General features: G+C 44.0%; 1 protein-coding gene across 3 annotated transcripts in view; it reads right to left on the minus strand.

Moving 5' to 3' along the window:
- The window catches only part of LOC141112728 (hepatocyte nuclear factor 4-beta-like), a 53,762-nt gene that overhangs the window by 27,903 nt on the left and 2,498 nt on the right, over nucleotides 1-23,361 (minus strand). For 2 of the 3 annotated variants that reach the window (XM_073605757.1, XM_073605755.1), the window contains exon 2: nucleotides 6,487-6,561. The exons of the other annotated variant lie outside the window; for it this stretch is intronic. In XM_073605757.1, coding sequence (XP_073461858.1) covers nucleotides 6,487-6,561 — 75 coding nt within the window. The remainder of the gene's footprint in view (nucleotides 1-6,486; nucleotides 6,562-23,361) is intronic. 3 annotated transcript variants of the gene reach the window in all.

Below are 23,361 nucleotides of genomic sequence, written 5' to 3' on the forward strand. Positions count from 1 at the left end.
GATGAGAGAGTATGGGGTGGAGGAACTTGACTTGAAGCATTTCTGGAAGAATGGTGTATGACAGTGTAGAACAGAGTGTATAAGAGGCTGAACAAAATTATACTCTCATAATAAGGATCGCTCCACCCAGTGCCTCATGAATGCTCAGTTACTCTACCTCCTGACAGTTTCTTCTACCTCTAGTGGACAGGTAAACTGTATCATTTTTATTTTCTTTGTAAATATCACTTTTGCTTATCCTACATAATAATGAAAAAACATTGCATAGAGTCCACCCAAAAATGCATGCCAGAACCTTTGAGTCTTGCATTGATTTTTAGGGGAATCCTCAAAAAAAAAAAAAAAAAGTGTGACGTCCTCCTAAAAAGCCATACCAGACGCTTAATCCAAGCAAGCGGACCGGCTGGTCAGGAGATGGTGGGATGAGTATACACCCCCTGAACCATGTGTGCTCAACAGGAGAAGGGCTTTGACAAAGGCAAAGCACCTTGCCCCCCATGTTCACGAGGACAAGGGCCTCTTTCCCACAACCCTGGCCTGGTGTTTGTGGGGGTCTGTTTGGCTTATCAGAATCTGAAAGCTTTAAATATATAAGGTGGCACCTTATATACATAGTAGCCCTATTTATAAAAAAAGATGTAACCAAGAAAAAAAGACATCCAGAAGTTTGACCAGTCCTGTATTATAAAAGATAAAAATCCCCAAAACATCCAGAAATTACAAACCTGATGGACCTGGTGCACATGACCGAGTCCAATGGTGCTGCTGGCTGAATGACAGCTCCCCAGGCTGTCATCTGGTATATAATGGAAGAGATGGGGATAGTAGTAACATCATTGACAAAGTATGGCCATATTTGGACAGTGATGTCACTGCCATCCCGGCCTGTTTGCTTAAAGGGTTACAGAAAAAATTTAAATGTGAACTAACCCCCGACACAATCCCCACCCCACTTCCCTTCCTGGTCCCCACTGTACTTACCTCTGGGGTTGCCGAGCTATCAACACCTTTGCAGCCGCTCCACTGGACCAGGTACTGTGTTTGAAATCCCCGGCCTTCTCCCTTTTCTCCATTAGCGCTTCCATAATAGACCAAATAATTTCTGATTGGTCAGTGCCATCCATGTGACCAATCAGAATCCATCTTGTCCATCCTGGAAGCACTGATGGAGAAAAGAGAGAAAAGTGAGGAGCGGCTGTCGGGGTGCTGACAGCTCTGCAACCCCAGAGGTAAGTACAGCGGGGATCGGGGGCGGGGGGAGGGGGGGGTTAAGGGGAGGTTTCCGGTGTTGGTTCACCTTTATATTTTTTCTCTAAAAGCAAACTCTTTACTTAGTTGGGCATTTCCGGCCATGTAAGCCAATATGCCACTAGACATGTGCGCCATCAATACATTTAGTTTTTGTTCCGTACGAAAATGAATTCGTATTTCGAGTCCGAAATTCTATTGGGATTCGTACAAAATACGAATTTTCGTTCGATTCGTAAACTTTTCGCAAAATAACGAAAGTTTGCACTAATCGCACATGTCTATATGACGGTAATGGCGGCATTTACTAGGAACGCAGCGGGTGCCAGCACTTGTGGCTTTCTTAATCACTTCAGCTCTGGAAGGTTTCACTCCCTTCATGACCGGTCTTTTTTTGCGATACGGCACTGTGTTACTTTAAGGGTCGGTTCACACATGGGCAACACGACTTTAGCGCGACTTTGTACCGCGACTTCAACGCGACTTCAACGCGGCTTTAGCGCGACTTCAGCGCGACTTCGGCAAATTACGAGGCGACTTGAAGTCGCCTCCATGACAGGCGACTTCGCCTGTGGCCAATCACCTCTCTGGGAGGGAGGGGGGGAGGGAGGGGTTTTCTCTGCAAAGTCGCTTGACTTTACAGAGAGATCTGACTTGCAGGCGACTTACATTGAGTTGAATGGGTACAAGTCGCCTACAAGTCTGATAGAAGTAGTACAGGAACCTTTTCTGAAGTCGGAGCGACTTCAGTAGTGTCAATTAAGACGCTCCCATTGCCTACCATGTTAATCTAAATACAAAGCGACTTGGGGCGACTTGGGGCGACTTAAGGGCGTACAAGTCGGATCCCAAGTCGCCCCAGTGTGAACCGACCCTAACTGACAATTGCGCGGACGTGCAACACTGTACCCCAAAAAAAAAAATGTTGTCCTTTTTTTCCCACAAATAGAGCTTTCTTTTTTTTTGTATTCACCTCTGCAGTTTTATTTTTTTCGCTATAAACCAAAAAAAGAGCGACAATTTTGACAAAAAGGAAAATAAAACAATATTTTTTACTTTCTGCTATAAAACATATCCAATAAAAAAAATTTTTAAATCTGATTTCTTCATCAATTTAGGACAATATGTTAAGAGAAGGGGGGAATTGGAGACTTTAAGTGAGATGTGGGTTTGGACAAAATAGATATAAATAGATAAATTGCACAATAAAGAGGAAGTTTATTCATATAAATACACATGGGACATGGTACATAGCATGTCCCATGAGCTGAAACGCGTCAAGCTTTTAAATGCAGTTTTTTCATTCAATCATGCGTTTACATCATACTCTGTTCTTTGATTTTATGTATTATGTGAAATAATGGAATTTTTATTTCATGTATATTATATGCCCATCAGCTCATCTTATCTGCTATGTACCATGTCCCATGTGCATTTAGATGAATAAAGTTCCTCTTTATTGTGCAATTTATCTATTTATATCTATTTTGTCCAAACACACATCTCACTTAAAGTCCCAAATCCCCCCCTTCTCTTAACAATGAATAGGGATGGAGGTGTATGCTCATTTTGACTAAATACCTCATTTAAAGTCCCCAAACAATTCCTCCTTTTATCTTTAGGCCAATATGTATTCTGCTACATATTTTTGTTAAAAAAATCCCAATAAGCGTATATTGATTGGTTTGCGCAAAAGTTACCGTGTCTACAAACGCTGGGATATATTTTTGGCATTGCAGCGGTCAAATCTGACACTAATGCCGCGTACACACGGTCGGACTTTTCGGCTACAAAAGTCCGACAGCCCGTCCGACAGACTTTCAACTGACTTTTGGCGGACTTGCGGCAGACTTTCTAACGAACGGACTTGCCTACATACGATCACACAAAATTCCGACGGATTCGTACGTGATGACGTACACCGGACTAAAATAAGGAAGTTGATAGCCAGTAGCCAATAGCTGCCCTAGCGTGGGTTTTTGTCCGTCGGACTAGCATACAGACGAGCGGATTTCTGGGTCCGGCGTAGTTACGACGTAAAGATTTGAAGCATGTTTCAAATCTAAAGTCCGTCGGATTTGAGGCTGAAAAAGTCCGCTGAAAGTCCGAAGAAGCCCACACACGATCGGATTACCAGCCAGCTTTAGTCCGTCGGCGTCCGTCGGACTTTTGTAGACGAAAAGTCCGACCGTGTGTACGCCCCATAAGTGATACTTTTTTGGGGACCAGTGACACTAATACAGTGATCAGTGCTAAAAAAAATGCACTCTCACTGTACTAATGACACTGGCACAGAAGTTGTTAATATCAGGGGGCGATCAAAGGGTTAAGTGGGCTCTTAGGGAGTGCTTTCTAACTGTGTGGGGGATGGCTTAGCTGAAGGAAAACAGAGATCCGTGTTTCTGCTTAGCAGAAACATAAGATCTCCATCTTCCTCTCTGACAGAACGGCTGTCTGCCTTGTTTACATAGGCTGACTGCTGTTCTGCCTCTCCTGTCAATGATCGGTGGGTCCCACTGATTGGCACCCGCTGTGTCCAATCACAGTGGGAGTGGGTCGCCGGCAGGGCACGCCCCAGGCCCGGAAGAAGAGACAATGTACAGGTATGTTGTTTCGCGCAGCTGGACCGCCCTGCCGCAGTAAATGTGCGGTGGGCAGCCCTGAAGCGCTTAACAACCATTGACAGAGTGAAGCTGTCTTATATACAAGCAGTAGAAATACCACTTCTATGTATGATGCTTGGCTCCCTCTAAAAAAAAAAAAAAAACAAAGAAAATCGAATAGTCGTCTCATCTCTTTAATAAAGAATTAATGATTACAGAGCTGCACTAATTTGTGTCTTTTGTATCTGCCTGGAATTTGGCTTTAAATAATAGCTGTTCTCCTAACACAGTGAATAGATGTAAAGACATAATTAGATGTATTTTAAGGGTTTCAAGAGTTTCTGATTGTGAATTAATATCCTGCGGTTTCACAAGGCTCCCATTCTCTATGAAATAAGGGTATCAGGTTAGCATGCTGTTTATACAGACATAGGTGCAACAACCATTCTCTTATACTGTATATACACTGTTGTAGCCAGGTTAACAGGCTTGGTGATCGTCTGTCTCCCCCCAACCCCCCCCATGCCACTAGGAGATGCACACAGAGGAAGACTCTACAGCTGGGCGTGTGTACTCAGACGCCCCAGCTAGATAGCTGGATCCGCTAACGGCCTAGCATGCGGAACCAGAACTTTTGCCTGCCAGGAGTGGTGAGAGGGGACACAGCTTTAACCTCTGACTACACTTTGTTCACATAGACTACTCCTTATTTAGTAGCCCTACATCTATATAGCCCTTACTCTTAAAGGGACAGGCTAGTGTGCGCCACCTACAGAGGGGCCCCACCGCAAGCCATCCAAGGCTAGCATTAAGGCGCCAGGTACTTTGTTACCACCTTTAAGGGGTACCCAGCTTAGGAACACTTACGGATAACTACATCTGGGGTGTCTCTACAGAGTGCACCCAACTTGAGTTATTTTGGGTCTGATTTTGCTCAATAATGGTTATTTCAGTTAAGGTTTGGACTTGTATTGATGCAAGTTAGGTATTTTGTCCTGGGTTAGGCCAGAGTTCACTTTACTAACTCTGCAACCTTGAATTATTTATTGCTTTTACATTGCTTACCTGCTTTGACATAATACACTTACTTAACATACAGTATCTTCTAGTAGTCTTTGGCCTGATTTCTGGACAATATTATACATCTGTGACTTACTAACTCTTAGGTTATATAGGTGTGAGTGGTCCTCCACCTCTAACCGGGTGTGTCAGTGGGGTCCGAACGGTTTTAAGAGTCGTATAAGAACAGAGGACTTGTGATCACCAGCGGCTCCTGTGGGAATAAGCACTATACTGTGATTACTAGTTAAGCCGTATCATTTTTAGAATGGCTCTCTCTCTATTAGATCCAGCCTTGGCTTTGAACTACCTTTCTTGAAAATGTTCCCTATTCTCAGATTGCCTTCTTGTTTTGTCCTGTCACAGTCCGGGTTGTCCTGATCTCTTGGGGTTGAGAACTTGTCGTGGTTCCAGTTACACTCTGCTATTAAATTATAACCATCATAAACTGTGACTAATGGCATCAAAGGTCACGTCGTATAAGTTAATGTCATGAAACCATCCACCAGACTTCCCCGTATCACCGACAATAAACACGACCTGAAAGAATCAAAATGTTTAGAAGAGGACCTGTCTGTGACTTGCCTGATATGTTACAATATACATCAACGGAACCATTTTTTAGAAAATCTCCACCATTTATGATTAAAATAATAAAAAGTCAGTGACTTTGCCTAGGCTGAGATGATGTCCTCTGTCTGCTGCAGGCAGGAGGAGCATTTCCTCAGTCTCTCCTCCTCCTGTGATCAGACTCTACATTGTAGAGAGAGAGAGGTGAGAGGCTGTAGCAGGGGGCTGACCTGTGTCAGGCATTTGTGAACAGACCCAAAAACTGCACAGACACCAGGATTTACACGAGCCGGCATCTCAGTCCAGCAAGTAGATGGTGACCCTGGATGATGGCTAAACAAAGATGGCACTGTCGTTCTGGAAATCCAGAAAGTATATGGTAAGGTACATACAGGGCTAGGACAAGGGGTGGGCAAGAGGGGCATCTGCTCTAGGTGCAGTGTGCTGCTGGTGGTGGTGGTGGGGGGGGGGGGGGGGGCGCCAGTAGGCTGCTATAGTGTTGACTATTGCTAGCTGATGATATGTGCTTGGAGGAAGGAGATGGGGGGGACAGTTTGTGCTGAGGGTGGAAATTTGTGCTGGAACAGGGTATATGGAGGTGAGGAGAGGGGGTATTTGTTCTGGGGAGAGGATTTTGGAGGGGGGGGGTAAGCGAATTTGTGTAAGAAGGAGGAGTTTAGGGGGGTTTATACTGAAAGGGGGATATTGGGGGGTGTATTTCTGCTGAGAGGAGGGAGATGGAGGCAAGGGTTGAGGGGTGATCTGTGCTGGGAGGAGGGAGATGGAGGCAAGGGTTGAGGGGTGATCTGTGCTGGGAGGGGGATTCGGAGGAGGGACAAGAGGATTGGTGTAAGAAGGAGGTGTTTGGGGGAATTTATACGGAAAGGAAGTAGATGGTGACCCTGGATGATGCCTGAACAAAGATGGCGCCATCCTTCTGGAGAGAAAAGCAGATGAGGTCATTGTCAGGGGGAGTCCTGTGATCTCTTTGAGAGATAATAAATACCTGGACGGGTGACACTAACATGGGAAAAATCCATCTTCTGCTGGGTTTGTGTCACATAAGACGAGGGAATTCTTCCTGAAAAGCAAATAGAAGCCCCATTGAATTCCATTATGTATTGCTATACAGGTAATAAATTCATCACTCAGCGCAGTCAGTGTAATTATGTGAGATCTGTCTTCATCTGTCATCTCGGTCTGAGGTTCCCAACATAGGAAAGTTATCAACTGCGAGGCGGTGGCACAGAGAACACAGACTCACCGCTGGCACCGGCCTGGCAGGGACATAACGCTCTGATCCCTGCATCAGAATGGTGCCCCCAGATCTCGCCACCAGAAAACAAAGCTTTAACTTTTGACTATGCCTCACAAGAACTCGCACTTTCGCTCGTGATTTTGTGTGGGCAATTTTCCCGCGACTCACATGTCGCGCGCAGCGCAGCCCATTCACTTCAATGGCCTGCCCTATGCACGTTATACACCCAAAGGAAGCTCCTGCTTCTTTTTGGGTGACAAGCTTCACGCAATTTTTAAACGATTAAATACCGGGCACTTTCACCCCCTTCCTGCCCAGGCTTTCAGCGCTGTCACACTTTGAATGACAATTGCGCGGTCATGCAACACTGTACCCATATGACATTTTTATCATTTTTTCAAACAAATAGAGATTTCTTTTGGTGGTATTTGATCACCACTGGGTCTTTTGTTTTTTGCTAAACAAATGAAAAAAGACTGAAAATTTTGAAAAAACAGTTTTTCTTAGTTTCTCTTACAAAATTTTGTAAATAAGTAATTTTTCTCCTTCACTGATGTGGGCTGATTAGGCTGCTTGACACCCCTGGTAGGCACTGATTGGCATCACTGATAGGCAGCCTTTATTGGCAGTGATGGGCAGTGATAGGCTGCACTGATGGGCACTGACAGGAAGTACTGATGAGGAGGCACTAACTGGCATCACTGATGGGCACTGATTGGCAACAATGATGGGCCTGATTGACACCCCTGGTAGGCACTGATTGGCATCACTGGTGGGCATCACTTGTGGGCATCACTGGGGGGGCAGTGGCAGGCATCACTGATGGGGTTGCACTTACAGTGAGGAAAATAAGTATTTGATCCCCTACTGATTTTGTATGTTTGCCCACTGACAAAGAAATGATTAGTCTATAATTTTAATGGTCGGTTTATTTTAACAGTGAGAGACAGAATAACAACAGAAATATCCAGAAAAACGCATTTCAAAAAAGCTATAAATTGATTTGCATTTTAATGAGTGAAATAAGTATTTGACCCCTTCGCAAAACATGACTTAGTACTCGGTGGCAAAACCCTAGTTGGCAATCACTGAGGTCAGGCGTTTCTTGTAGTTGGCCACCAGGTTTGCACACATCTCAGGAGGGATTTTGCCCCACTCCTCTTTGCAGATCCTTTCCAAGTCATTAGGGTTTTGAGGCTGACATTTGGTAACTCGAACCTTCAGCTCCCTCCACATATTTTCTAGGGGATTAAGGTCTGGAGACTGGATAGGCCACTCCAGGACCTTAATGTGCTTTTTCTTGAGCCTCTCCTTTGTTGCCTTGGCCGTGTGTTTTGGGTCATTGTCATGCTGGAATACACATCCACGACCCATTTTCAATGCCCTGGCTGAGGGAAGGAGGTTCTCACCCAAGATTTGATGGTACATGACCACGTCCAACGTCCCTTTGATGCGGTAAAGTTGTCCTGTCCCCTTAGCAGAAAAACACCCCCAAAGCATAATGTATCCACCTCCATCTCTGATGGTGGGGATGGTGTCCTTGGGATCATAAGCAGAATTCTTCTCCTACCAAACACAGCGAGTTGAGTTGATGCCAAAGAGCTCGATTTTGGTCTCATCTGACCACAACACTTTCACCCAGTTCTCCTCTGAATCATTCAAATGTTCATTAGCAAACTTCAGACAGGCCTGTACATGTGCTTTCTTGAGCAGAGGGACCCTGCTGGATTTCAGTCTATCACGGCGTAGTGTGTTAACAATTGTTTTCTTGGTGACTATGGTCCCAGCTCTGCCTTGAGATCATTGACAAGATTCTCCCGTGTAGTTCTGGGCTGATTCCTCACCGTTCTCATGATCATTGAAAGGCATGGAGCCCCAGACCAAGGGAGATTGACATCTATTTTGTGTTTCTTCCATTTGCGAATAATTGCACCAACTGTTGTCACCCTCTCACCAAGCTGCTTGGCGACGGTCTTGTAGCCCATTCCAGCCTTGTGTAGGTCTACAATCTTGGACAGCTCTTTGGTCTTGGCCATGGTGGAGAGATTGGAATCTCATTGATTGCTTCTGTGGACAGGTGTCTTTTATACAGGTAACCAGCTGAGATTAGGAGCACTCCCTTTAGGAGATTGCTCCTAATCTCAGCTTGTTACCTGTATAGAAGACACCTGGGAGCCAGAAATCTTGCTGATTGATAGGGGTTCAAACACTTATTTCACTCATCAAAATGCAAATCAATTTAGAACTTTTTAAAAAGTGTAAAGTTTTCTGGATATTTTTGTTGGTATTCTGTCTCTCACTGTTAAAATAAACCAACCATTAAAATTATAGACTGATCATTTCTTTGTCAGTGGGCCAATGTACAAAATCAGCAGGGGATCAAATACTTTTTTCCCCTCACTGTATAATCAATGCACTGATTATCAGCACAGACCCCCCTGTCAGGAGAGCCACTTATCGGCTTTCCTCTAATCACGCCCTGCCAGCGCGAGTAAAGGAATGCCAATAACCGATACTTCCTATTTACACTGTGAAAAACCGTGATTGGACACAGCGGATCATGTGGTAAAGAGCCTACATCATAGGCTCTATACAGTAATCGGAGATGTGGTGTGTCCGGGCAAAAAACCACACCACCATTTGCCGCGCTGTGTGCGCCCCCAGGAGCGTGCACAGCAGCTTGTTCTGAAGGATGTCATATGATGTCTAGTCAGGACAATGGAGCCCCCACCCGGCCGTCATTCTGCTATAGGCCGGGCGGGAAGGTGTTAAAGGCGTGTTTTGCCGCGATTGCAGCTTGATTCTGTGGTACGACAATCATGGCAAATTCACACCATGTCGGTGATGCCATTTAAAATGAATGTAGCCCAAACGTGCGTTTGCGCGTTTTGCAGTGATTGCTTCGTGATTTGGAATCGCAGGAAGAATCATGGCGATACCGACTGCGATTCCAAATCACCAAGTGTGAATGGGGCCTTCTCTACATCCCTACCGGGCTGATTCTGGCATTTCAATCCTACATGTAAAAATCATACATTTTTTGTTAGAAAATGTCTCAGAACCCTCAAACATTATGAATATTTTTAATGCAGAGGCCCTAGAGAATAAAATAGTGGGTGTTGCAATTTTTTATGTCACGGGGAATTTGCACAACGGTTTTTCAACACAACTTTGTTGGAAAAAATACACTTTCATGATTTTTAATGCAAAAAAAACCACAATATATAATAATGTTAATGTTGAAACACTGATTTTATTGAAAGTACCAATAAATCACACCTTATTGATAATTTGCATTTTTATTCTTGTGCGTGATTGTGTAGACAGGACCCCATTGCACTGTATTACCCGGCGGGCCTATGATGCTGTTAAGATGGCCCTTGATGTACAGGAGACTCTGCTGGGGACACTGATGGTGGGGAGACTGCTGGGGACACTGATGATGGGGAGACTGCTGGGGACACTGATGATGGGGAGACTGCTGGGGACACTGGTGGAGAGACTTATGACGGGGAGACTGCTGGGGACACTGATGATGGGGAGACTGCTGGGGACACTAGTGAGGAGACTGATGACGGGGAAACTGCTGGGGACACTGATGATGGGGAGACTGCTGAGGACACTGATGGTGGGGAGACTGCTGGGGACACTGATGGTGGGGAGACTGCTGGGGACACTGATGGTGGGGAGACTGCTGGGGACACTGATGATGGGGAGACTGCTGGGGACACTGATGATGGGGAGACTACTGGGGACACTGATGATGGGGAGACTGCTGGGGACACTGATGATGGGAAGACTGCTGGGGACACTGATGATGGGGAGACTGCTGGGGACATTGATGATGGGGAGACTGCTGGGCACACTGATGATGGGGAAACTGCTGGGGACATCATTGGGTACACTGATGATGGATTGATGATGGGGAGACTGCTGAGGACACTGTTGATGGGGAGACTGCTGGGGACACGGATGATGGGGACACTGATGATGGACTGATGATGGGGAGACTGCTGGGGACACTGTTGATGGGGAGACTGCTGGGGACACTGTTGATGGGGAAACTGCTGGGGACACTGATGATGAGAAGACTGTTGACGGGGACACTGAGGATTTAGAAACTCTGCTGGGGACACTGATTCTGGAGAGACCGATGATGGGGACATTGATATTGGGGAGACCGATGATGGGGACACTGATACTGGGGAGACTGATACTGGGGACACCGATGATGGGGACAGTGTTGATGGGAGACTCTGATGGGGACCCTGATATTGGGGAGACTCTGATGGGGGACACAGAGGTGCGGAAAGGCTCTAATGGGGACACAAATGTGTGGAAGGGTCTGGTGGGGACACAGACATATTAAAAGGCTCTGATGGGGGACACAGATGTGCGGAAATGCTCTAATGGGGACACAGATGTGTGGAAGGGTCTGGTGGGGACACAGACATGTTGAAAGGCTCTGATGGGGACACAGATGTGCGGAAATGCTCTGATGGGGACTCAATGTGCAAGGAGACTCTGACGGGGACACAGGCATGCGGAAAGGCTATGATGAGATTATTTAAATTGTATTCATTTATTTATAAATAAATCATTTTTTCAGCCCGCGAATATTTGTAAAATCTACAATGTGGCCCTCGGGCTAAAAAGTTTGGAGTCCCCTGGTTTAGGCGAACATTATAGCATCTACAAACTATGGTATGTACAGTATACTGGATTTTTTTTTTATACTAGTAATGGCGTCAATCAGCGACTTATAGTGCGACTGTGATAGTATGGCAGGCAGTATGACACTTTTGACACTTTGTGGGAACCAGTGACACTAATACAATGATCAGTGCTAACAATATGGACTGTCACTGTACTAATGACACTGGCTGAGAAGGGTTTAAAAATCTAGGGCGATCAAAGGGTTAAATGTGTGCCTAACCAGTGTTTTACTGTACACTGTGTGCTGCTTTTACTAAGGGATGTGCTGGTTTATATTCCCTGCTTTGTAGGGAAACAAAGGGAAACTAACAGGACAGAGCTCTGTCCTCTCTTCCTCCTCGCCGTTGGCCGGCACCCACTGATCGGCTTGTGCTGTGACCAATCATAGCACAGCCGGCACGTGCACCTCCTACCCGGAAGTGCTGGATCACGTGTGTTATGACCCGCTTCCTGATTGGCTGGGAGGAGAATCAGTGTGACAATAGCAAATATTTATTCTCTGTTACCACACAACTGGGTGGGATTGTGGCGCATTGCTTTGCGCCCCGAGCCCACCCTTTTTTTGAAGCCTATTAAAGCCGCTGGCTCTAATCACGTGCTTCAAAAAAAAAAAAAAAAAAACCTGATTGGAATCCTTGCATCCGGCGCCCTGCATGTAGATTAGGGGGCCACACGCATTGATAGGGGGGCGGGGGCGAAGCCCGTGCGCCCCTAATGGACGGGCGCAATTTTAAAGCATGACATGATAGGTATCTATTTACTCGACCTAGCATCATCTTTCACATTATACAAACAAATTGGGCTAACTTAACAGTTTTTTTTTTATTCCTCAAAAAACGCGTTTGAAAAATTCCTGTGCAAATACTGTGTGACATAAAAAGTTGCAACAACCGCCATTTTATTCCCTAAGGTCTTTGCTAAAAAAAATATATATAATGTTTTTGGGTTCTGAGTAATTTTCTAGCACAAAAATTATGATTTTTACATGATATGATTTTTTTCAAAATAATGGCACCCCAACGCGTGTTACATGTTTTGATGAAAATTCAGAGTCGTGGGCTAAAAATCGCTGGGATTCTGCTCACAATTCCAAATCACTCTATGTGAACGGGGCCTAAAATAAAACATTTTAAGTGTGCTGCAATGTTCCGCTTGGATATACAGTATATACATACCTCCTAACTTTCTGAGATGGAAATGAGGGTCGCCTATTAGTAAAAGTATGTAGATATAGGACACACCTCCTGCCACGCCCCCTTAAAGGAGAATCGTACAAACAAAAATGATTGCTTGAACCACAAGGGCTTTATTACCACTACTATTCCTTTATATTGGCCTTTGGAATTTACAAATGCAGCCATTTAGAATTTGGATGGAAGGTTTAGCTCTGGGAAACACTTTTTGAAAGATAAAAAGTGCATTTTATATACAACTATATAGATCAGACCAAAATGAGGGACAAATGAGGGGGAAAGAGGGACAGAGGGACATTGATCTGAATGAGGGACAGTTGGGAGCTATGCATATATCGATAGACAGATAGATAGATAGATAGATAGATAGATAGATAGATAGATAGATAGATAGATAGATAGATAGATAGATAGATAGATAGATAGATATCTCTATCTATCTATCTATCTATCTATCTATCTATCTATCTATCTATCTATCTATCTATCTAGATATAGATATGGATATAAATATATATAGATAGATATGGATATAAATATATATAGATAGAGATATAGATATATATAGATATATAGAGATATAGACATAGATATATATAGATAGAGATATAGATATATAAAAATAGAGAGATATAGATATGTATATATCTATATATAGATATAGATATATATCAATATATAGATATAGATATATCTATATTTATAAATATATATATGTATATATCTCTATATATATATATATATATATATATATATATATATATATATTTCTTGATCCAGTGATTCCTTTTTATTAATGTCTGTTCTATGTCTCCCTGTGTTTTTCGTTGTCAAACCTGCTGTAATCTCCCTAAACAAACACGCGTGTTTTCTCGGTGTGATGATGGTACGAGGAGATCCGGTCATTCATTAACTGCACAACAAATAGCACAGGACAGGTCTGACCCCGCTCATCCGGTAATTATTTGTTCTAGCAATTCCATCAGATGACACACATTCTGTTTTTCCATAATGCAGGGGCCCGAATTCCTCACATCGTCATCAGGAAGATGGCGAGCAAATGCGACAACACTGCGCTTTATGTAAAAAAAAAAAAAAATGACCGATTGCGACACAAGCTGACAGTGAATTTTGGGAGTGGACGGCTCCCTCCCTGTTTCCCCAAATCCAACATGAATTGTTGCCTCTTTGTGCTCTTTTTTACCACTTGCCGACCCACCGCAGTACATTTACTATGTGGGGTTGCCACCTGTCCGGGATTCACCTGGACAGTTCGGGTTTGGAATCATGCGTCCGGGTTTCAGACTGCCTGAAACCCGGACACATTATTCAGACTGGACTATGGCTTCCAAGCAGGGTTGCTGGCTGCAGTTGTCTGAGCTGAGAGTGTCTGTTACACTCTCTTTCACACTGCCCAAAGCCAGCACTAACAATACTAACAATCCCCCCCTCCCAAACACACACAGACAGGAGAGGAGAGAGGGTTCGATCTGCACCTCTTCCTCCCGTCCCTACTCCTCTGCGTCTGCCCACACTCCAATCCCCGGCTCTGTGCCTCAGAAAAGGAAAGTGGCGGCCGGAAATTGGAAGTCTAGCAGCCTCAGAGAGATCTGGATGAGAGGTGCCAACTGCCAAGGGGTGAGTGAGCTCACCATCCATCCCTGTCTGTGACTGAAGTCTCCCCCCTTCTCTCTCCTGCCTCTGAGTGAGTACACTAAGGCAAATCAGGGTTCTCAGAACCCGCCTTACATAAGAGTTCCCCTTTACACCAGAGGCCACAGTGTTCCCCCTTATATCAGAGTGTTCTCTGTACATCAGAGTTTATTTATTTATTTTTATTTATTTATTTCAGGTACTTATATAGCGCCGTCAATTTACGCAGCGCTTTACATATATATTATACATTCACATCAGTCCTTACCCTCAAGGAGCTTACAATCTAAGGTCCCTAACTCACATTCATACATACTAGGGCCGATTTAGACAGGATCCAATTAACCTACCAGCATGTCTTTGGAGTGTGGGAGGAAACCGGAGTACCCGGAGGAAACCCACGCAGACACAGGGAGAACATGCAAACTCCAGGCAGGTAGTGTCGTTCTCACTGTTCCCCCTTAAATCAGAGACCCCAGAGTTCTCCCTTACATCAGAGTCTGCAGAGCCCCCCTTACAGTGAAAGGAAACTCTGAGAGTTCAGATGTAAAAGGAGAACTCTGTGGACTCTGATGTAAAGGGGGACTCTTTTTATTAACTTCATATGATTAGAAATGTTATTTATTAGTAAAATAGACGTATAAAAAAAAATTGGTGTGTGCCGCTAAAGTGTTCGGGTTTGACTTGAAGAAAAAGTGGCAACCTTATTACTATGGCAGGTGGGCTTATACAGACACAATCACGTACCTGTACGGCGCGGTTTTCTTCTGGGTCTGCTTAGCCATGCCCATGGACCTGGAAGACTGTGCTGTCATTCACTGCAGCACAGACCTATTCGAGGTTCCCGGCCAATGATTTATGGCCAGGACCTGCTGAGCGAATGACAGAAGAGAGCTCTGTGTTGGTAAACAACACAGGGCACTCTACAGACAGCGGCGATGCACCGTGTTTTTTTTCTGCCTGTAAAAAACAGCACATTGCTTAGTAAAAGCAGCACATACAGTATTAAACATTGTTAGGCACATGTTTAACCCTTTTGATCCCCCTTAGATGTTAACCCCTTCCCAGCCAGTGTCATTAGTACAGTGACAGTTTTTAATATTAGCACTGATCACTGTATTAGTGTCACTAATACAGCGGCGATGCACCGTTTTTTTTTTCTGCCTGTAAAAAACGGCACATTGCTTAGTAAAAGCAGCACATACAGTATTACACATTGTTATGAACATGTTTAACCCCTTTGATCTCCCCTAGATGCTAACCCTTTCCCAGCCAGTGTCATTAGTACAGTGACAGTGTTTAATATTAGCACTGATCACTGTATTAGTGTCAGTAATACAGCGGCGATGCACCGTTTTTTTTCCTGCCTGTAAAAAACGGCACATTGCTTAGTAAAAGCAGCCAATACAGTATTACACATTGTTAGGCACATGTTTAACCCCTTTGATCGCCCCTAGATGTTAACCCCTTCCCAGCCAGTGTCATTAGTACAGTGACAGTGTTTAATATTAGCACTGATCACTGTATTAGTGTCACTGGTGATGTCAGTTTCCACCCCCCCCCCCACGTCAGTTAGTGTCATATTGCCCACAGCAATATTGCAGTCCCATTATAAGTGCCGGTTCACACTAGTGTGTGGTGCAGCTGCAGTGCAAGCCACATGCAATGTCCGTGCGATGCGGTTTCAGCCATACAGATAGTATGGCTGAATTTGCATCACATTCGGACCAAACTCGCACAGGACCCTTTTTTTGATCCGCACCAGAATCGGATCGCATAGGTGTTCACACCCCATGCGATCCGATTCCTGTCCAAACTGTCAGTTCGCAGTGCGATATGTGAGCAGAAATGGGGGTGACACATTGTATTGACATTCCCAGCAGTTCGTATAGTCGGGTGCGAGTCGGGTGCGATGGGGTAACCCGCAGTGGATTCGCAGGGTTCCCGCATCGCACAAGTGTGAACCGGCACCGAATCGCTGATCGCCGCCATTACCAGTATAAAATAAATAAATAAAAATTCCCGTATATATACCATAGTTTGTAGACACTATGGAGTTTATTTACTAAAGGAAAACAGACTGTGCACTTTGCAAAGTGCAGTTGCTCCAGAGCTTAGTAAATGAGGTAAGGCTTCACGTTGCAAAGAATACCCAATCACATACAAGGGAAATAAGAAAAACAGCATTTTTGCTTGAACATGATTGGATGATGGAAGTCAGCAGAGCTTCTGCTCATTTACTAAGCTTTGGAGCAATTGCAAAGTGCACAGTCTGTTTGCCTTTAGTAAATCAACCCCCAAAACGCAAACCCATTAATATACACTTATTTTTGTTTTTATTTATTTTTTATTTTAGGTTTTTTTTTTTTTTTTTTTTTTTTTTTTTTTTAGCAAAGACATGTAGCAGAATACATTTTGGCCAAAAGTTGCGAAGAAATTTGATTTATTTTTTTATTGGATATGTGTTATAGCAGAAAGTAGAATATATTGTTGGGGTTTTTTTTCCATTTTGGGCAATTTTTTTGTTCATATTGCAAAGAATAAAAAACTGCAGAGGTGATCAAATACCACCAAAAGAAAGCTCTATTTGTAGGGAAAAAAAAGATATAAATTTCATTTGTGTACAGTATTGCATGACCACGCAGATTCCAGTTAAAATAGCGCAGTGCTGAATAGCAAAAAATTGCCTGTACATGACGGAGGTAAACCTGCTGGAGCTCAAGTGGTTTTAAAGTGGACCTGTCATCAAATATATGTTCTAATGCTCAGTACATACATGCCGAGTTATGTGTCGGTGTGACCCTTCCAGGTATTTATTATCTCTCACAGAGATCACAGGACTCCCCCTGACAATCCCTTCATCTGCTTTACTCTCCAGAAGGATGGATCCATCTTTGTTCAGGTACAATCCAGGGTCCACCGTCTACTTCCTGCTATACAAGAAGCAGAAGAAGCTGTCGGCTTTGAAGGAGATGCCGGCTCAGAGATTACACAGTCATGTAAATCCTGGTGCCTGTGCAGTTCTTGGCTGGGTTCACAAATGCCTGACACAGATCAGCCCCGCTGCAGCCTCTCACCTTGTGACTTGCTACAAATCACATTGTTGCTGTCTGATCTCCTGGAAATGGGAGACTGCGGAAATGCTTCCTCCTGCCTGCAGCAGACTGATGACCTCATCTCAGTCTAGGCAAAGTTACTGGACTGGAGCTCAAGGACACCTTTTTTTTTTTTTTACAAAGATTCAAGGACACCTTTTAATGATAAAAGGTGGAGCTTTTCTGAAATATGATACTGTCAACTGTATATCGTGACGTGTCAGGAATGTATTCATGGAGGCTTGTAAAAGTATTGACAGGTGTCAGAGGGAATTGTGCTGTGTCTGTGGTCACCTCAATCATTGTGACTCAGGGGAAAAGTATGGCTGCAAGAAAAACATCAGAGAGGGCATTGGAAAATTTCTAGGGATTTTAAATGGAGGGGAAAATAATAATAACAATAATAATAGTTATTATTATTGTTATATATATATATATATATATATATATATATATATACACACACACACACTGTATATATTATTTTATTTATTTATTTATTTTATGAATTGATTATTTATTCAAACAAACAAAATATTGCTTGTCAAAGTCAGGCTCCAGACAGTTGGGTTTTTTTTTTATGTTTAAATGGCGTAGGAAAGGGTTACAATTTGTCACATCTTTACCGCTGTGTCCCCACAGGAAGTTGCTTGAATTCTCCCTAGTAGGGGACACGGTTCCTCTCACTCCCCCACTTCACCCAAAACTATAAACAAACAAAAAAGTTTGGTCTGAATTTCCACTATAAATAAGGCAAATTTAATTTTTTTAATTTTTTTTTTTTGCTGGTTATGCTTCTTTATTTAATCAATTTGTTTTATTTTATTGCCTATTGATAAAAAAAAAGTATCTGTTCTTATCATTGCACGGCAGCAGCAGAACTCATGCAGGAACCGAACTGTAAACTTTCCCAATGCATCATGAAAACTAAGAATTTTTTTTTTTAGCTGTATCCAGGTTATGGCCATTCAAAAAATAAAATAAATAAATAAAAATCGAACTTCTCTCCATATATCCAGAAGTTTGAGATGACTCAAGAGAATCATTTGTCATATAATCAGGATCGGATTTGATTTCCCTTATCGATTAAATCTTCAGGGCGTCCCCTAAACAATAAAATGAATGTATGTGAACTGAGTCTTGTAAAATGTCACATAAAAAGCTACATTGTGTCTAAAATGATATTTGTTTGCTTTGACACCTTGCCCCCCATCCTGAACATGGAAAGCCCGGCGACGGTAAAACATCTCGTATGAATGGACTGATTCATCCATCGCACATTGGATCAATATTTGCTGTTTGGCTCCGGTAATAATTGGGACATTCAAGTCCCTCATTTTATTATTTTTTAGAGGAAACATTGGTCTCAGAAAGTCTACATAGATGGAAAAGTTTAAAGCCAGATTTTCTGGGATTGCTCCTGGATATCCGGGACCATCACAGCCCATAACAATGTAACAACGACAATGTGATTACTAATATAATATACTATAATACACTGCGGGGCTGATTTACTAGAACTGGAGAGTGCAGAATCTGGGTCGGCTCTGCATGGTAGCCAATCAGCTTCTAACTTCAGCTTGTTCAATTAAGCTTTGACAAGAAAACCTGGAAGCTGATTGGTTTCTATGCAGAGCTGCACCAAATTTTGCACTCTCTGGTTTTAGTAAATCCCCCCCCCCCCCAATGTGTTCCTATATATAATATAACATACAATGTCATTAATTAGTAATAAAGATGACACAATGGGGTCAAAAGTCTGTACACTCTACAAGTGCTCCAGAGTAGAGGTCTCCAAACTTTCTTTGGCCAGTGGAAGTAGAAAATGTCCTGGCATCAGTGGGGGGTAAACTATGCCCCATCTTTAGTATTAGGGGGAGGAATAGTGCCCCGTCATTGGTGTCAGTGGGATGAATAGTGCCCCATCACTGGTGTCAGTGGAAGGAATAGTGTCCCATCATTGGTATCAGTGGTAAGAATAGTGCCCCATCATTGGTGTCAGTGGGAGGAATAGTGCCCCATCATTGTCGTGAGTGGGAGGAATAGTGCCCCATCATTGGTGTCAGTGGGAGGAATAGTGCCCCGTCATTGGTGTCAGTGGGATGAATAGTGCCCCATCACTGGTGTCAGTGGAAGGAATAGTGTCCCATCATTGGTATCAGTGGTAAGAATAGTGCCCCATCATTGGTGTCAGTGGGAGGAATAGTGCCCCATCATTGTCGTGAGTGGGAGGAATAGTGCCCCTTCATTGGTGTCAGTGGGAGGAATAGTGCCCCATCATTGGTGTCAGTGGAAAGAATAGTGCCCCATCATTGGTGTCAGTGGGAGGAATAGTGCCCCTTCATTGGTGTCAGTGGGATGAATAGTGCCCCATCATTGGTGTCAGTGGGATGAATAGTGCCCCATCACTGGTGTCAGTGGAAGGAATAGTGCCCAATCATTGGTGTCAGTGAGAGGAATAGTGCCCCTTCATTGGTGTCAGTGGGAGGAATAGTGCCCCTTCATTGGTGTCAGTGGGAGGAATAGTGCCCCATCATTGGTGTCAGTGGAAAGAATAGTGCCCCATCATTGGTGTCAGTGGGAGGAATAGTGCCCCTTCATTGGTGTCAGTGGGATGAATAGTGCCCCATCATTGGTGTCAGTGGGATGAATAGTGCCCCATCACTAGTGTCAATGGGAAGAATAGTGCCCTATCATTGGTGCCAGTGGGAGGAATAGTGCCCCTTCATTGGTGCCAGTGGGAAGAATAGTGCCCCGTCATTGGTGTCAGTGGGATGAATAGTGCCCCATCACTGGTGTCAGTGGAAGGAATAGTGCCCAATCATTGGTGTCAGTGGGAGGAATAGTGCCCCATCATTGGTATCAGTGGTAAGAATAGTGCCCCATCATTGGTATCAGTGGTAAGAATAGTGCCCCATCATTGGTGTCAGTGGGAGGAATAGTGCCCCATCATTGTCTTGAGTGGGAGGAATAGTGCCCCTTCATTGGTGTCAGTGGGAGGAATAGTGCCCCTTCATTGGTGCCAGTGGGAAGAATAGTGCCCCATCATTGGTGTCAGTGGAAAGAATAGTGCCCTATCATTGGTGTCAGTGGGAGGAATAGTGCCCCTTCATTGGTGTCAGTGGGATGAATAGTGCCCCATTATTGGTGTCAGTGGGTGGAATAGTGCCCCAAGGGCCAGAGTTTAGTAAATGAGGTGAAGCTTCACTTTACTAAGAATATACTTTTTGCTATAATAAATATCCCCCCCTCCAAAAAAAATGTCTTCATCAGTTTAGGCCGATATATATCCAATATATATTCTTCTACATATTTTTGGTAAAAAAAAAAAATTGCAATAAGCGTAAAAGCGTCTACAAAATAGAAGATAGATTTATGGCATTTTTATTATCATTTTTTTTTTCTAGTAATGGCGGTGATGAGCGATTTTTAGCGAGACTGCGACATTGCAGCAGACACTTTTGACACTTTTTTGGGACCAGTGACATTTATACAGGGATCAGTGTTATTAAAATGCACTGATTACTGTATAAAGGACACTGGCAGGGAAGGTGTTAACACTAGGGGGCGATCAAGGGGTTAAATGTGTTCCCTGGGAGGTGTTTCTGACTGTGGGGAGTTACAGAGAGATCACTGTTCCTAATTTACAAGGAACAGACGATCACTCTGTATTTCACTCCCAGAACAGGGATCTGTTCTGGCTCTCTGTGGAGCGATCGCGGGTGGCCGGCGGACATCGCAGCCGCCTGCCACGCATATCAGCTTCCCCGCCGTGCAGCAGCGCACGCCTGCTATAGCTGTTAAAGGGACCGATATACAGCTACGGGAAAGAGCCGACCTGCGGCAGTATAATGACAGCGGCTCGTCGGCAAGCGGTTAAAGGGATTAGTGTTAAGGTTCACATTAAAGCCCAGTTCCAGTTATGATTTTTTTTTTGTTTTGGATAGAAAGGTTAAAGGGCTAATTTTATTTATTTTTCAATGGACCCTCAGCCTGTGGGGGGGGGGGGGGGAAACAGCTCTAACTGCAATACTCACCTCCTGTCCAGAAATGTCCCCCACAGTACCTTCTCTCTGCCACAAGATGTCCTCAGTATCCCTGTTTAAATGACACTGGGCAAAGACTGAGGACATTCTGTGAATGTAGGGCGTCATAGACCCACCCCCTCATAGGGCTTCACCTTCTCTCCAGAGCTGTCCCCAACAACCAATGTTTCTCAACTCCTGTCCTCAAGTACCCCCAACAGGTCCTGTTTTCAGGCTTCCCATTATTTTGCACAGGTGATTTGATCAGTGTCCCTGCCTTAGTAATTACCACAGCAGTTTCATCTGAGGGAAATCCTGAAAACATGACCTGTTAGGGGTAATTGAGGACTGGAGTTGAGAAACATTGCCCTACAGTACCTCTCCTCCACCACTAGATGTCTACAGTCTTAATGTTTGTGAATGCATGACCTCATGGACCCACCCAGAACAAGGTGTCACCATGACTATCATGATTCAGGGGCGGGCTCTTAATAACGAAGAGCCGCCTAACGCTAGAGCAGAGGAAGTGGACCCCACAAGTCACATGACCGGTCTATGCTGATCAAATGTTTTATTTCCTCTACATGTTTTAGGGGAGGTGTCTTTCATAGAACAGGTAACGATTTGTCATAAAATTACGACAGGTCATGTTCCATGATGCTTTATTAAAACACATTCATCAGGAAGGTTCATCTGCAGTGAATTCTTAGCATGTCACATTCACTACTTTATAAATAAACACATCTGAGGCTCGGTTCACATACATGCGAATTGGACGCATTTTGAACCGATTGCAACAGATTGCATCCGATTCGCATGACATGTGAACTGAACTGGCTTTCTATGGAGTCCGTTCACATATATCCGGGCCGGCCGCAATCCTTTTTTTAAAAAGAGTCTTGTATATTTTTTAGTCCGGTTCAGGTGCGATTTCAACGTAAAAATCCTACTCCTTTTAAAAAATCACACTGAAGCCGCGGCCAGACACATGTGAACTGAGCCTCAATAAATTAAACAACACGGTATCCTTCAGAGGGTATGCGCCGGTGACATTACCAGGTGCATGCAGTGTGAATATCTCCTAAACACTGCAAGTTTAGGAGATATTCAATGTACTTACAGGTAAGGTAAGCCTTATTATAGTCCAAACAACTTTACTACCACTCTAACTTCTATCAACCCTTTACTGCTCTGGTGCCCTACCTGTGGCCTGGGGGCACATGCAGGCCTTAGTAATTGTTTTGTGCAGACCTTGTGCCCCCTGCAGACACTAATCTGTGTTTACCTATTGCCCTGTTAGAGCAATGATATCTAGCAGTCTCTGACCATCTCTTGTATCATTTCTGCAGTCTCTGACCATCTCTTGTATCATTTCTGCAGTCTCTAATCCATCCCATCCCCAGTGTCATGTGACTCGTTAGTGTTACAAGGTCTCAGGTGTGAATGGAAAGCAGGTTTGTTAAATTTGGTGTTATCGCTCTCACTCTCTCATACTGGTCACTGGAAGTTCAACATGGCACCTCATGGCAAAGAACTCTTTGAGGATCTGAAAAAAAGAATTGTTGCTCTACATAAAGATGGCCTAGGCTATAAGAAGATTGCCAAGACCCTGAAACTGAGCTGCAGCATGGTGGCCAAGACCATACAGCGGTTTAACATGACAGGTTCCACTCAGAACAGGCCTCGCCATGGTCCACCAAAGAAGTTGGGTGCACGTGCTCAGCGTCATATCCAGAGGTTGTCTTTGGGAAATAGACGTATAAGTGCTGCCAGCATTACTGCAGAGGTTGAAGGGGGGTGGGGGGGTCAGCCTGTGAGTGCTTGGACCATACGCCGTACGCTGCATCAATTGGCCTGCATGACTGTCATCCCAGAAGGAAGCCTCTTCTAAAGATGATGCACAAGAAAGCTCAAAAACAGTTTGCTGAAGACAAGCAGACA

This window comes from Aquarana catesbeiana, linkage group LG11 (genome assembly GCF_042186555.1).
Source record: "Aquarana catesbeiana isolate 2022-GZ linkage group LG11, ASM4218655v1, whole genome shotgun sequence".
Lineage (NCBI taxonomy): Eukaryota > Metazoa > Chordata > Amphibia > Anura > Ranidae > Aquarana > Aquarana catesbeiana.